This window comes from Perca fluviatilis, chromosome 7 (assembly GCF_010015445.1).
Source record: "Perca fluviatilis chromosome 7, GENO_Pfluv_1.0, whole genome shotgun sequence".
In the NCBI taxonomy this organism is placed as follows: Eukaryota; Metazoa; Chordata; class Actinopteri; order Perciformes; family Percidae; genus Perca; species Perca fluviatilis.
The window spans coordinates 17989437-18004990 of record NC_053118.1 but is presented as its reverse complement, the minus strand read 5'-3'; the positions used below and the strand labels follow the sequence as shown (position 1 = coordinate 18004990).

Sequence of the window (15554 nt, the reverse complement as noted above, 5' to 3'; positions counted from 1 at the left end):
CAGTTCTTTCTCTCGCTCAATCTGTCTGCTTTTTCTTCCATGCCTCACTTGTTCTCTGTGTGTCTCTCCAGTATTCACGAGTGCATCAGCCAGCACCGATTGTGTCTTTTGATTCAACAGGGCACATTTCTTTCTGTTATCAACCGCCCACACATAACGATACGAGAATACTTTAATTTTTCCTTCTTTTGGATTCCCCCTGCTTAGAGTGGGTTACAAGCGGATTTGTTCCTTTGTGACATTTTTGGTTCATACAAGTATGCTTTTTTCATTGCCTTGATCATAATTCATTTTTATGTCTTATAGTGATTCTTTTACAATGTAAGGTTTAACTTAATAATTAACTGATTAACTTAATCAATGTACTGTATATTGAGAATCTCCTGTCCCTTTCCGATATGTAGATCTTACATAATACATTACAGTTCTAAGGAAAACGACACAGTAAACAAATAGTAAAATACCATAAATATATTTTGATATAAAACCATGAATAAAAAAAATCACTGACTAAAAGTTATTACTGGCTGTGGAAAGACAAGCTTTGCAGACGCAGTGCAAGTGTCGGTTTGGCTGCTTGTTAACTTTTTAAAATGCATGCTTCACTGCCACAACTTGTGGATGACGTCTCTTTCTGATGCACATGTGACACCTGGTGTAGAGGGAATAAACCAAAGAATATAATGTTTTTTGTTTAAATAGTTAAAATAAATAGATTGGCTTCAAAATGAATCATCCTGAGATTTAAATCTTTCAGAAAATTGAAAATGGCAACATGTATAAAAATGTTAACAGATGGCAGAAGTGATAGACTGTTGCGATGACCCATACATTTGGAACACTAAAAATAGGTGATGCATCTCTTCTGCTCCTTCCAGGATCCTATATGTTGGTGAACTCCTCCCAGCATGCCATTGGTCATCGTGCTCAGCTGCTGCTGCAGACGCTGAGTGAAAACGACACACACTGCGTCCAGTTCAGCTACTTCCTGTACAGTCGTGATGGTCACAGTCCGGGGGCCCTACGGGCATATGTGCGAGTCAACGGGGGTCCGCTCGGCAGCCCGGCGTGGAACATGTCGGGGTCTCACGCCAAGCAGTGGCACCAGGTTGAGCTGGCTGTCAGCACCTTCTGGCCTAATGAATACCAGGTACAAACTCTGTCACTCTCAGCTCTAACATGTGAGGGTGTGACTAATGTGTCTTTGATTTCATTATGTGTTAATGAAACAAGATGCTCCTCTCACACCGAGTACTTGAACAGTCAGAGGTTTCATTTTTGTGATTGCGACCCGTGGACCGACGTCTTGTTCAGCTGAAAAATGATACACAGTAAGGCTCTGTTGATCACCACTCATTTTAGCCTCGAGGTGAATCTGATGTTAATTACTTGCATTTGCAATTTAATTAGCGTTGATCCCTTGTGAATGCAGCCAAAGTTAGTGCTCGAGGACCCTAACTAGGTCTCCTGTGGACATGCCTGGTAGAGATTTCACCCACTGAGGCCTGTGTACTGCGTATTCAGCCGACTCCAATAATTTGCATGGCATGTCATTGCCTACTTGTAGTAGAAAGGACTTTGACTGGCATCTACTGTTGGTGCCTGATGTGCTGTGGTCTGTAGATGGCACTGTCAGGTGAGCATGAGGGATATCCATCTATTAATCCAATTTATTTTTTCTGCAAACTCTGCGGAGCTGTCAAAAAGCAATTAAGTTGACTAGTGTGCATATTATCAAGAACTGTCAGTCCCCTCGACTTAATTAAATTATATTCGGCTCTACAAGATCTGACCTTCACTATGTAAAACATAGTCCTTTGTACAAACAGAGGGCTAGATGTAGGCTATTTGATCAACATACAGAAACACTCACACAGAAAAAGTTTCGCTGCTGTGGTCCATGCACAAGGACATACTGTACGGTTTTACAAGCTTTATTATTGCTAGAGAGAAATAATATTTTAAGAGGAATAGGTATCTAATACACCTTGGCACATTGACCGAGGTAAAGTTGAGAGCATCTTGTTTCATTCAAAATGATGCAGCATCCCATAAGTCTGAGCCAGTGGTACACTCAATGCCTCATGGGATTTGTTGTTAAAGGAAAGGTAAGACATTTTGGTACATTTGCTTATTTGCTTTCTTGCTGAAAGTTAGATGAGAAGATTGAGATCCCTCTCATAGCTGCATGCCAAATATGAAGCCAGTGCTAGAAAACCCTGTTAGTTAACACATTATATTGAATTTGTTTAATCCTTACAAAGTGTAGTCACAGAGGGTTTTGTGCTGGACTATTTCTTAGCTGGGCGTAGTAAATTCCTGGAGTCTGGTCATCACTGTGTGGTTGCCAATTAAACAAACTAGATACAACGTGTTAATTTGTGAACTTAGAGGTGGTGGTAGGTAATTTTCTTTTTTTTTAACCTTTTGCACAGAGCCCTATTTCCAGTCCTTATGCTAAACTCAGCTAAGATAATCGTGTCCTGACTCTCGCTTCATATCTAGTGTACATGAGAGTGACATTAATCTACTCTTCTAAGTCTCTGCAAGAAAGTGAGTAAGTGTATTTTCCAAAATGTTGAAATTTATGCCAACAAAATATTCCTCTTTCTTTCTTGTTAAAATTTCGCTCTCTGCATTTCGCTAAGAGGAAACTCAATAAAAAGCCATTTTGTCGACACTAGATATCAAACAAAAGTCAGACACTATTAAGTTGTATTAAGTTGCTGTGAGCTGTAAATTTAATTCAAACAGACAATATAACCTAATCTCTTCCTCTGCGGCGCTGTGGAGATAGCCTACTGTAGGTCTGGCAATGTGACACTATCCCGGAGCTGACCGGGCAAAGACTGCAGTCTTCCTCAGACTCACCCTGGGTCTGGTTGTTTAAGTGGGCTGCTAACTTATAACACTAATGCCCCGACGGCAAAATACCCACGCAAATCAATTCCATACTTCAACGCTAACCGTCAAGCCCCTAAGCCTGTTTGGATATGAACGCCTCTGCTAAGGAGTTAAAGTCGTTCACGATAATAATGACTCTTTATTTGCATTGCCTTCCACCTTTCTTCCACCCCCCTATCTCTCTCTGTGCACACCACACACACACACTCACATTCTGGAGCTGGCTGATGCTGTCTCTGAGGCCGTCTCTGTAGGCTCCTTGGTCCGGTTCTGGTGGTTGATCAACGCAGATTTTTGCTGATTGGCTCTTGTAACGGGCCAGATGGGTGGCCCATGGCGCAACGCCATGAGTCCATGAGGCAAATGTCTGATTACTCCACATTTTAATTGTGATATTTTGTGATTAAAACCTAATTTTGCAACGTTCTCTGTCAGGTAAATGTAGTAGTACAATGTTTTCCTCTAAAGTAGAAGTACACAGCAAGTCCGTAGTAGGCTATACAGTGGGGGTGCATATTAAGTGCTTTGGAGTCCTTCTGTAAGTAATTTTGGGCTACAATAGTTCTGGAGAAAGCTCCAAGCACCAATACAATCAGCCTATTCCAAACAGGCACATTTTGAACAGGCACTGTACTAGTATACTTAAAATGAGAACATAGACAGTAAGACAAAGAGTCTCTTAGCTTTTTAGAAATACCTTTGAAATTTATGGGAAAAACCCATTAAGTTATAGATGCTTTTGGAGCCGAGGCTACAGACTTTGGCTATTTACATACTGTATTTTTAGGTGTCGTCTCGGTAGCTACAAATCAGTAGACAAGAGGACTGCGAGCTCTACTAATCAGTGCTACCGCTGGACCACACCTTGTCTTGAGCTTTGCCCTGCAGAAAACAGGCGAGCAAGGACCCCTGCCAGGGAAACTGTTCATTAGCTCAATTGTGCAACAAATAATGAGGTCCCCACTGTCGGATTATTTTCTTTTCATGGCATTTCAGTGTGAATCATTCCTTTTACAATGCCCTTATTAAATGTATTAAATCGCTGTTGCTTTTGTGCTCATGTTTAACAATGAGTGAGCTGAAAACTGTTGAGTGTTTTTGGTAAAGGAGCGCTTCGCTGCTGATGGATGCCATGAGAGCTGAGCTGTGATCTCTCTGTTATAAAACAGACTGCCTAACCACTTTTCTGCCCGATCACCACATCAGGACAGACACGTGCCATTGAATTTGCCTGTGTACTTAGGAGTTCTGTTCTCCTCATCCTCCCTTCATCTTCCCCCAGTGGAGTTGTGTACTTTCTTGTCTAACAGTCCTGTAAGCATCCCAGTAAACAGTGATTGCTCATAGGTGAGTCAGAATTGTGATGCGGCCTCCGATGAGAGGCTCCAGTTAGGAGAAGGAGATTTATAATGGGCTTATGAGGAGGAGTAGAAGACAGGACAAACAGTCCAGAAGAAGGAGATGGGCATAACACTTAAATTAGTATTGACAGTACAGCCTTTTAATAGAACAGCCTAAAATGCTAATGGCCTCGCTTTTATCTCATGTGTGGGATAACACAGTGCTCAAATGTATTTTATTAAATTTGTTAATATTGGGGATTTGGTCACCAGGTTTTGGCACCATTAGAGAAAATGTATCCAATTGTATGGAATCAAAGCTTTTCCTCTTTGCTTCCTCTCTCATTTCACTTTTTACTTTCACTCAGCCGAGCTTGCTTCTCAGTACAAAGAGAGCAAAACAAACTGCCCCCTGAAAGTCACATATACCACAGCTTACATTGCTAATCCCTCTGCAGTCAAAAAGCTCATCACTGTGGAATGACACAGGGTCTCGGCTTGCAACACGTCGCTGCTCTCTGTTACACAGACAAAACAGAAAAGGGTAAATGTGGAGCTGTAAGGCTGAATGTTTTCTTTAATAGCATCTTAATGCTAGCTATCAAGCGACAGTGCAGTGAAAACAGAACATATAAAGGAGAGCAATGGGAATCTGTTACAGCCTGGTTTGCTTCAACACGTTTCTTAAAATTCACCCTGAGACTTTTAGTTCTAAAGCACATTAGCTATAGCTTGTGTGACTTTAAATACTAAATAATGTGGGTTATATCAGCTCCATAGCAAGTCTAATATGATCACTTTGGATTTTAAGTGATAGGCAGGCAGATTTACCCTTTCATTAAACTAGCAAAGCACTCTTTTGAAGCAGAGGTGGAGAACAGGCACTTCTTATCATTCTCTCAGAGTAAAAATAAATCCCAGGAGACCACACATAATTTCAGAGACGGTTTTCAAATCCACAGGTTTTTCCGTCTTATTAGATTTCAGGTCATATTTCAGGTCATATTAGAGCTCCCAGTTCCTTCCCTACAGCACAGGGATACAATTGTCAGTGTAGCCTTTTGCACTGCACAGAAACAGATGTGAGATTACGCTCAAGGTTGCTCGTTTCCCCATGAAATACCTTGTTTACAGCACACACAGTCACTGTTTATGTCTTGAAATTGTCATTGTGGAATGTAAATAAAAACAGTCCAAGCTATTCTCTGATAATCACCAAAGAGAATTAATATGCTGAAATCCAAAATCATCCCGATCTTCTTCCTCTTCTCTTGCCCTTTATATTAATACTATATCAGTGTTGATAAGCATTACACAGAGATCATTTCCTCCTACCGCAGTCGTGAAATTAGGATTTGGAGTTCAATGGATTTTTGGGGATAAAAATCTAAGAGAGCAAGATCACCTTGAAATGTCTTGATTTAAGATGTCATGTGTCTGGTGTGCATTGCCATGTATTTCTCTCTCTGCCTCTTATTGGTAGAAGTGTTTGCAATACCTGGAAAACCTTCTTATCAAATATTAAAGATGTTATCCAGCACTCCAAGACTGCCAACTACAGCAGGAGACATGTCCCCCTCCACTCTTTACCATCTCTCACTTTCGTCTCTTTACTCTGTCTCCTTCCAAATGTCAGAATCTTTTTCAGACGTGCTTTTCTTCTGTCTAACTTGCCTTACTTTTTTCCCACGCTGGGGATCAATAAAGGCTTATCTTATCTTATGTTGATATTGTGCATATTATTTACCCCCTCTTTCGCTACATCCTCCGTGTTGTAAGTGTGGTTGCTTGTAGGATAGGTTTTATTTTCTTTATACAATACTCACGTCATGTCAAATGCACATTGATACATGTAAAAACCACTGCCTGGTAACCACACAGTAGTCTCGCTTTGCCAGACCTTCCTCCACCGCGGTGCTGCGGAGGAGGGTCTGGCTAGTCCATACAGCATTCTGGGATGGGAGAAAAACGTGCTCTGGTTTATTGGCATTTCTTTAAACCAATCACAATCGTCATGGGTGGTGTTAAGCGCCGAACTGAGCAACGGCGCTTCTGCAAAATAGCCTCGGGAAGGAACTTATTTTGTTAGAACATGTACGTTCAAAAGTTGTTTTAGTCGTGCAACAGAAAACTCAGATTGGACAGATAGTCTAGCTCAGTGGTTCCCAACCTGGGGTCCGGGCACCCCTCAGGGGGGCGGCAAAGATCACAGGGGGGGGGGGTGCAAGTCTTTATCTGGTTTGAGGTTGAGGTAAAAAAAATATTTGCACATCTTAAACAAATTATGATAATACACTAGAATATATAATGTATACAAAAGTCTGAATAAAAACTATATATTTTTGTTCTCGCTTAAAATTGTAGGCGGCCTACTTAGTAGGCCCAACCTCCGGGACCATTTAACCTGTGACCCTTGCTGTCATCAGGTCAGCTGCTAGCTGCTATCAGACACGGCATCACTATTTTATGAATGAAACACGGCAGAGAAACGTAAAAGTGCTGATAACTGCTCTGTATCAAAAAAGAAGGTAAAGCTCTATCTCGAGAGTTACCTCAACTTCAGTTTCGGGGGAGCGGGGGGGGGGGCTCAGTTTTTCTTAGACATGAGTAGGGGGGGCGCCAAGGAAAAAAGGTTGGGAACCACTGGTCTAGCTAGCTGTCTGGATTTACCCTGCAGAGATATGAGGAGCAGTTCACCATCGACTGGAGTTTAGAATGCCAACACAAAGGAAGCCCGAGGTAACGGATATCCGGCCTAAATGAGTGAAATCCGGCGGAATTTCCGTCTGCAACGGAGCAATCCCGGAAGTGGATTGTCGAGGATATAGACTGCCACACAGTGACAAAAAGCCTTCAGAAAATCATTGCGCCATGCCAATAAATAGTCCAGCACATAACCCCTCATAAAAAAAAACACAAAATAATTAACATATATGTTGTTTGTTTAATCTGTACAAAAAAACAAAGTGTATAAAGGACAAGCTTAGGTTTTACAGGGGCGAGGCGCCGTGACTGCCTGGAGTCTTGTCGTCACTGTAGGGTTGCTAAGCAATGTAGTTTGTATAAAGGAGATATAGCCTGTTAATTAGAGGTGCTTGTTTGTTTTCTTAATCTTTAGGCTATGGTCCGGTCTTTATGCTAAGCTAGGCTAGGCTACCAGCTCTGAAATGAACGCATGACATGAGATTGGTATCGATCTTCTCATCTCGATTTCGATAGGCGTAGCTTCCAACATTTTGAATATCTTAAAGATAAAGAAACATTGTAAATGCACATTTGATTGCCACATTCTGTATACATCTAGCCTGTCTCGTAAACCAGACTTGGCCCACTTTATAACGTTTCCCACAAAGCCATCTTGTTTACTTATTAGACTCATTTCTTTAAAAGAGGTATTCACATCAAAGACTTGCAAATGAGAATCATCATGTCTCAGCTTTGGCTGACAATATCTCCTGTTTTCCACACTGCAGACTGCTGAGCCTATGACTATCGAAACAGCTTTTGTAAAATACTGTGGAGAGCAAATTAAGATTCCTAAGATTCAATACATATTCGCAGAAACAGACAATCCTTAGGCATGTTCCACCTGAACAGATTTACTTCAGCATGTGACCTTTTGTCTGTGAATATTTAGTGAGTTATTTATCTATGACTGTGTCTAATGGTGAGTGAAAGCCCTCTGTGTCTAACGGTATCTCCTGACTGGAGTGGAAAAGTTAGAAGCTGGTTTATCGGGCCAGATAAATCATCTCGGGATTTGTATACATAACAATTGCTTCTAAAAGCCAATATTGCAGGGTAATGTAATATGTTCTCCTAATGTGCATTTGATATCAGTCATAAATCACTACGTGTCACACTTTTTGTTTTGTTTTTTCCCTCAGAAGATGGTTCCTGCATTTTTTATATATTTTGGAAATAAAGTAGCCATTCATTAGAATAAAGTACAAGCAAATAGAAAGTTTCATTGGGAAAGTGGCTTTCAATAAAAATCTGCTTATTGAAACAAATGCTCAGAATGTCTCCCTCTTAATAACCTCCTATCCTAATGGCTGAGAAGACTGACGATTTACCAGTAATCAGTCTCTTATTGAGTGTTTTAGCTCAGCAGAGAGTAATAACACCTTCAGTTAGACTTTCTTGTATACCATTAAGCCTAATCAGGGTTTCTAGCTAATTTCGATGTTAGTCTAATGGCATGGTGCTGCTGTGTGCTTACACAGCTAATATAGGTCAACATATCGAAGGATATTGTGTCCCATATGCTGTAAATATTATACATTCGGCTGGTGCTCAATAAGAGGGAAGAGAAAAAGATGGACACTGAAAGAATTAAAGACAGACAATGAAAAATTGAAAGACAGAAAGAATGAAATGAGAGAAGAGGCTTTTTAAAGAAAATCGACCACTTGAAATAGGGGGGAAAGTGGAAATGATGAAAACAGGAAATGTTAATATCCTTTTTTAAAAGAGGTGGCTTCTTCCAGCTCAGGTTCCAGCGGTGTCTGGGAACAAACAGGAAAATGGACTCTGGCAGAAGGAGATTAGCCTGAGTGTTCCTCCCTGAGCCGGAGGAGTGCAGCCATCTATTCGCAGAGCAGGGTCACTCTCCAACGCTGAGTCCCAGCAGCCAGGACCTTTCCTCCTGGTTTCCCTCTCACCTCTCCTTCTGTAACCTTAGTCTCCCCTTTCTTCTCTCTGCACGCCTGACTCTCTGCCTCTCATTCTGTCAGGAGTCTATTAGCTGACCCCAATCTCCTCACATCCCATCATGTCGGTGCAGGTGCCCACTAAGCTTTGTGCATGGCCAGGGTTGTTGTCACACCAATTGTTGCTGTAATCAGATGTCTTTCTTTCCTTTCCTTGTCTAGAGGTGGACTATCTCTGTCCTGCTGACTGTGGAGGGCTGGGATTTGGGCCAGAGGTCCCGGAGATGTTGTTGTGACTCTTAAAAGCGGTGTGCAAACACAAGCAGTTTGTTGTGGTGAAGATAATCTGGGTGTCTTATTGGTCCTGGTATCAAACTTTGATACTTTTTGCCCAAAATTTATCTTCAGCAACATGTAATAACTGTTTTATACCAAAAGTTGGCATGTGATACTGACACTGTCATACATGTCAGAAAATCATCGGTTGGAAGGTGCTCTAAATTGTCTTGATGTAATTTAGTAATATGGTGATGCATTTGAAAAGTTTGACTTACTTTGTGGGAGAAAAAAAAGGTTTTGTAAAAAATCCTTTTCATTTTTTTTTTTTCCTTTTCTCATTCCACAAAGTGAGGTATCGAAAACATATCCTGACAAAGAATCGTACCTCCAGGTCCACCTTTAAGCTTTTTCCTGAGCTTTTAACCACATCTTTCAGTTTTCCTCAGTGGATAGAGTCTGCTGAGAAAGACCACATTTTTGAAGACTTTTTAAAATCTTTGAACAAGCTGATTGAATCCTAAGATTTAGTCAAACTACTGTCTCCGACGTCAAGAATTAACTGTCATGTTCATAGAAACAAGTATTGTTTATGAAGTAAACAAAAACACACAAGAAAGTCCCTGGTGAAGCTACTATAACTTGATTGAGTGATCTGACTTTGAGAAGAATTATCTCCAATGTTGCCTAACCCTTTACAGCTATCCTAGCGTGTAAACACAGACATCCTACACACACATTCAAAGTTGCTAGGAGGATATAACATAGTTTGGGTATGGTTGGCGCGTATGTGGCGGTCTCAGTAAAAATCAAGACCCAGTGATAGGAACCATGTTGTAATCATTTGGTCAGAGGATTATGAGAAACAATAACTCAAAGCTGGCCTTCGATCAAACCTGTGGATGGAAGACTGTCCTTGGTGCTGTGAAAACAAACATCACCCCTGTGGCTCATAACTCTCTCACTATTACTGAGGATGGTGATTTAATATTGATTAGGTTTCATGAGAGCCTGCTGCTCATCCAGCTTATTGTTCCATAGGACAGTATGGAGCTTTTTCCTCCCCCGAGTCTCGTGGCCCTGTACAAGCTGTATTATCTGCTGTTATGGCTTTACAGCAGCCTGCGCCCTGAATGTAGAATGGAGCTCATGACTCAGGCGACACATTGTGTGCTTCCTGATAAAGCTATTATGTCTCTTGGCCCTGCGGACTGAGGCTAAACTTATCCGTCTCTCTATTTTTATGCTTCTGTCTTTCTTTTATTTCTCTCATTGTCTCGCATTTTGTTTTGGGTCAGCAGATGTGCAACCATGTGGTGATGGGCTTGTTTGTAATTAATGCATCTGTCAAGATGACAAGAGCAATAGTATTCACACAGCCTTCAGTGTTCTTTAGAAAATTGCTCGTACACTTCAGCTTTGAGAGCATTAGGTTAGTCAAAAGTGTATGCTTTAGCAGTTCTAGTTATGAATTAAATCTGTTCATCACGTATTCATGTTCTCTTCACTTTTGCAGGTGCTGATTGAGGCAACAGTTTCCAGAGAGAGGCGAGGCTACATTGCCATAGATGACATCATGGTGCTCAACTACCCCTGCTGTAAGTGCCAATTCTGACAATGAACTGCAATTACCGAAAGGTGCAGGAGGGGGAGAAAAGAAAGTTTAGTGGTTTTGGGAGAAACCTATATTTCAAAGCAGCATGAAACCTAAATAGGATGAGGGGAAGAGTAATGGCTGATCGACCTTTCATATTCGTACTGCAGGTTTTCCTGAGGCGTCCTGTGCCAACAGCAGTGCTATTAAAACATTGTGACACTCAAATGCCAAAACTGCCATTCCTGCCTCCAGCCTTGTTTGACAGCCAAATGTATTTGTTAATCAGTGAAATCTCAAATTATGTCTCTGAAGACTTCTGCACTATGATGTTCTCTGGCCTGACTGGAAGTGCGGTGTAGCTTTTGCCATAAGTCACTGTGCACAAGAGGGTTTTTTCCCATCAAGCAATACATTTTTAAAGCTTTATAAGAATGTTCAGGGTGGGTTTTTTGTAACCGCAGCAAGCACATTTTGTGTCAGTGAGGGTAGCGGTTCAGTGTGTTGTTAGCCCTTAAGGGACTTGTTTAAAACGTATTCACTAAGTCCCCTGAGCTTAATACCTGAACAAAGTCTCTCAGTGTCACACTCTGTGTACAGCCCACTGCTGAACACGAGGGCTCATAGCACATTGAACACCGATGGTCCATGCTGCTTTTAAGTGACATGTATAACTGACACACAGGCTGATGGATAATTAACTTTCACAGGGATTCAGCGTTATCTCCCTGTTAATATTTAAATATCCCCTGCTGGTATCACAATAGCGTTTGGAGACTTTTCAGGGATGTCATGTCACAGAGGATACCACCAGTGATTTTATTAAACAAACACCAGATTGGTTTGCACCCTTACTGTATGCGTACCACCCAGTCAGTCACCCTGTTTCTCCCGGAGACAGCAGATGGCATCTTCTAAATGCTCCCACTGTGGCCATTAAATAATTAAGACTCTCATCAAGAACTGAGCATGTCTTATGATGTGGCACATGGCCAGCCTGTATGGCAGCGACTGACTCACGAGTGAAAAACCAAAGGAAAGTGCCACATAGTAAAGAAAAAATACAATTAAATAAAAAAATAAAAGCTCAACAAGTTCCTTTTTGTGAATTCTGGATAAAGCGTAGTGGGCATTTCTTTTTTTGCCTCCTGAGTCTTAAACTTTGACTCTAAAACAGTGTTGCACTTCAATGAAATACTTATCGTGCTAAAGAGTCCTGAGGACAAGGTCTGACACATTTAGCTGTATAACACCGCAGTTCTTGCCAACTGTAGGGACTGTTTTTTTCCCCATTCACGCTCATTTCAGTGTTTGTTTATATTTGGCTCTCAGGCATGAATTATGAATTAACCTTAGGAGGTAGAGTCACCCAAAGGAAACATGGCCACCTGTGGGGTACAGATGCGAGCACACTCCCTTTACGACTTACTGTACACAAACAAGACCAAAAAATTGCCCCCTCTCTGCTAGATATGAAAACAGTGTGGTGCAAAACCAAGCAGGAGATGTGTGACACCCAAACATTTGCTTCTCCCCGATGCTTCAGCTTCACTGTTGCTCTGCCATCTCTTCCTGTCAATCATCCAGATTGACATGCCAACTTGTCCTACCCCATTTTTCAGAGATGGCAGGCAATGCTGCCGGTGTTTATCCAGTGATTTGGCTGTCCAGGGGTCTGGCTCTCACTGCACTATTGTTAATCATGGAGTTGAATGAGAAGGCTACTCCCACACACGGACTCATATGCAGCTCGCACGGCAAGCTGCAACATTATTAGTCTAAATGTGGAGGACTGATGCTTACTCTGTGGCTTTTCTTCTGCAGATTGACTTCCATGTTCTGCTGATGTATACATTGCCTCTAATGTGATTTTGTTGTTTGTTAGCAAGTTACATGGTAATAGACACTGAGCGACCCTGTAAACGCACGTATTTATACACTAATACACATTGTCTTATTAAAACATATATGTATATTTTAACACTTTTTTTTATTCCAATCTTAAATGTCATTTTATTGTTGATGGGCATACAGTACACAAGGTTCTGATGTGCTATGGAGAATCTATGGAAAACAAGTATGCAACATCTTCTATCCTCCACTGTCAACACACACATAAAAAAAGAAATAGAAACTTTTTTTTACTATTCTGTTTTTGTGTTTTTTTATTCCTGTATATTCAAGTTTGTTTCTGCAAACTGCTATGAGCAATCAACAAAATACATAAGTTAAAGGAAAAAGACCAATAAAATCCAAGCACAAATGAAGTACAGTGAATTGATTACAAAAGTTTAGTGCTGCTTCAAACTTTCAACTGAGAAAATATGTTACTGCTTTTTCTTTTTGGTGTAATTTGTGATGTTTATGTATTTGAAAGAAAAAAAAAATTGTATCTTGTGTAGCTGACTGACATTGTGAATAGCTATAAGATAATGTAGTATTTTGATCTCACTGTGCTTCTATCTCTGTCTGGCTCTTTAGATAAGGCACCACACTTCTCCAGGCTAGGAGATGAGGAGGTCAATGCTGGGCAAAATGCTACTTTCCAGTGCGTTGCTGCTGGGAGAGCTTCTGAGGCTGAGAAGTTCCTGCTGGAGGTCAGTGGTTTAATGGTGGCGTTTATAGGAGTTTGTTGTGTTTCTACCTCCAACACATTCAACAGTACAAATGGAAAACTAGGTTTGTACTTTTCACACTTGATGGACTAAGTCTTCTATATTTTAGAGATACTTCAGGTCAGGACAGATTACATTGATGTGGACAGATTGTGAGACATGGGCCCCTGAGCACATACATGTCAAAGGCCCCTCACCCCTCCTACAAAGCAGCAAAACACCCAGACTGAAAGAGACACCAAACAACAGTGTCTTTGTGGTTGTTTGGTGTCTTCTTCTTGTCATTGTATTCCTTTTTTTGTCGTTTAGAGTCTTTGTGGTTGCTTTGCATGTCTTTGTAGTTGTTTTGTGTCTCATTGTAGTCTGTTTGTGACTCTTTGTGGTCGTTTTGCATATCCTTGTAGTTTTAGCATTTTATTGGAGTCGTTTTGTGTCTCTTTGTAGTTGTTTTGCATTTCTCTGTAGTTATGTTGCGTGTCTTTGTTGTCCTTATGCATCTCTTTGTAGTTGTTTTGTGTCGGTGGTCATTTTGTGTCTCTTTGTAGTTGTTTTGTGTCTGTGGTCATTTTGTGTCTCTTTGTAGTCGTTTTGGTTCTTTGTGTCTCTTTGTAGATGTTTGATTACTTATAGTTATTAAATCACAACGTGTAACCGAACTGTCTGCATACACAATGGCATTTTTAACTGGAGCGTGTTACATTAAATAACCATTGCAACATGGTTTTCTCTGTTATTGAATCATTATGTTTCTGAGATATGCTTGTGCTTAAAAAGCCTCCTCACTTCACTGCCTTTGAAAAGTTACACATTACAGGATCATAGTGTTCTCTGCTTTCTCCACTGCCGCCAGTTTTTATTCAAATCCTGTGCTGTTAGATATCTGTCTTCTCATCTAGAATGGCTTGCTCTGTGAAGGTCGGACGGGCCATGCAGTCCTTACCTCTGGTGCGAATAACTCTGTGCTCTTAAAATCCTCCTCTTTATGCAGCCCAGATTAAAGGACCAAACGTCATTGTGCTGTAGGGCTCCATTTTTTTTCCATCTCATGCTGCAATTGCTGCCCAGCCACACATTCGTAGCTTTTGCCAACAGCTTACCACCCACTACAGCTACTGTTAATCATGGTTGACCTCAGGCAAACCTACTGTATTGTTTGAAACTGGGAGGTGTGTGATTAATGTAATTGAAGCGTCCTCATTGCCACCTCTCTGAATGCTTTATCAAACAAGCCATTTGGTCACAACACAAAGATGAAGACAAATGCTTTGGGTAATTAGCTGGCATAACCATACAGGCGCCTGCTGTAATGAGATCTCCAGGCCACTGGAATGCTCCTTCCCTGTCTGTCCTCTGTCTTTTACTGTCCTCTTCACCGTCCTTCTGTCTGCTCTGTCTGCGTCACACATGTCTGTCTGAGCTGTTTTCTGAACATGAACTCGCATCGCTGTTGTTTTCTGTTGTGCCCTTTTGTGTTCATTTTGTCTGCCATACCAGCTGCAGCACAGTCTTGGCTGCACACTGCTGTCAGATTAACAGATCGTTTTGTCGTTTCCTCTCCAATTAGCTACAGTCAGATTGTTTACGTAACATAAAGTGATGTCATGGTTATTTGATTTCCCCTGCCTCCTTTCTGTAATTCCCAGGTTAGGTAAAGATACAGGGAGGATGCAGGAGTCTATGATTGAGATTTTTTTCTTTCCTTGCGGTCACAAGATTAATCGCCCGCTTAACCCTAATTAGCATGTTTATGTGTTTGTTTGCGATGGCTCGGCCCGAGGTTTGTGTGGTCTGTGGCTTTTTTGAAGGCCCAAATTAGAAGCACAACATACGCCAAAATGGCCTAGCATAACCCAGAGCTCTCCTTGTTAATCCCAGCATGCTCACATGCTTTGGATTCTGGTAAAACTGGCAGATCAAAAGGATAAGTATCAAAATTCCTGTCCACCATTTCACACAAAGAGAATGGCCTGAAAACACAAGAAAAAATGTCAGATTCAATGTATTTTGTTGAGGCTGCGTTGACTTGACGGATGCTAGTGGTTTTAATGGTGTGGAACAATGTGAGAAATGCCTCTCACGGTGAAACAGCAAGGTGTATCATACAACATTCATTTGAAGCACACCATTTTTTTTCTTATTTTTTTTCTATCACCATTTCCCTCTGTTTCCCACT

General features: G+C 41.1%; 1 protein-coding gene across 5 annotated transcripts in view; it reads left to right on the top strand.

The window, feature by feature from the left end:
• ptprub (protein tyrosine phosphatase receptor type Ub) overlaps positions 1-15554 on the top strand; it is a 157864-nt gene that overhangs the window by 76809 nt on the left and 65501 nt on the right. For all 5 annotated transcript variants that reach the window (XM_039805644.1, XM_039805643.1, XM_039805642.1 and 2 more), the window contains exons 3-5: positions 879-1150; positions 10689-10770; positions 13248-13363. In XM_039805644.1, the coding sequence (XP_039661578.1) occupies positions 879-1150; positions 10689-10770; positions 13248-13363 (470 nt within the window). The remainder of the gene's footprint in view (positions 1-878; positions 1151-10688; positions 10771-13247; positions 13364-15554) is intronic.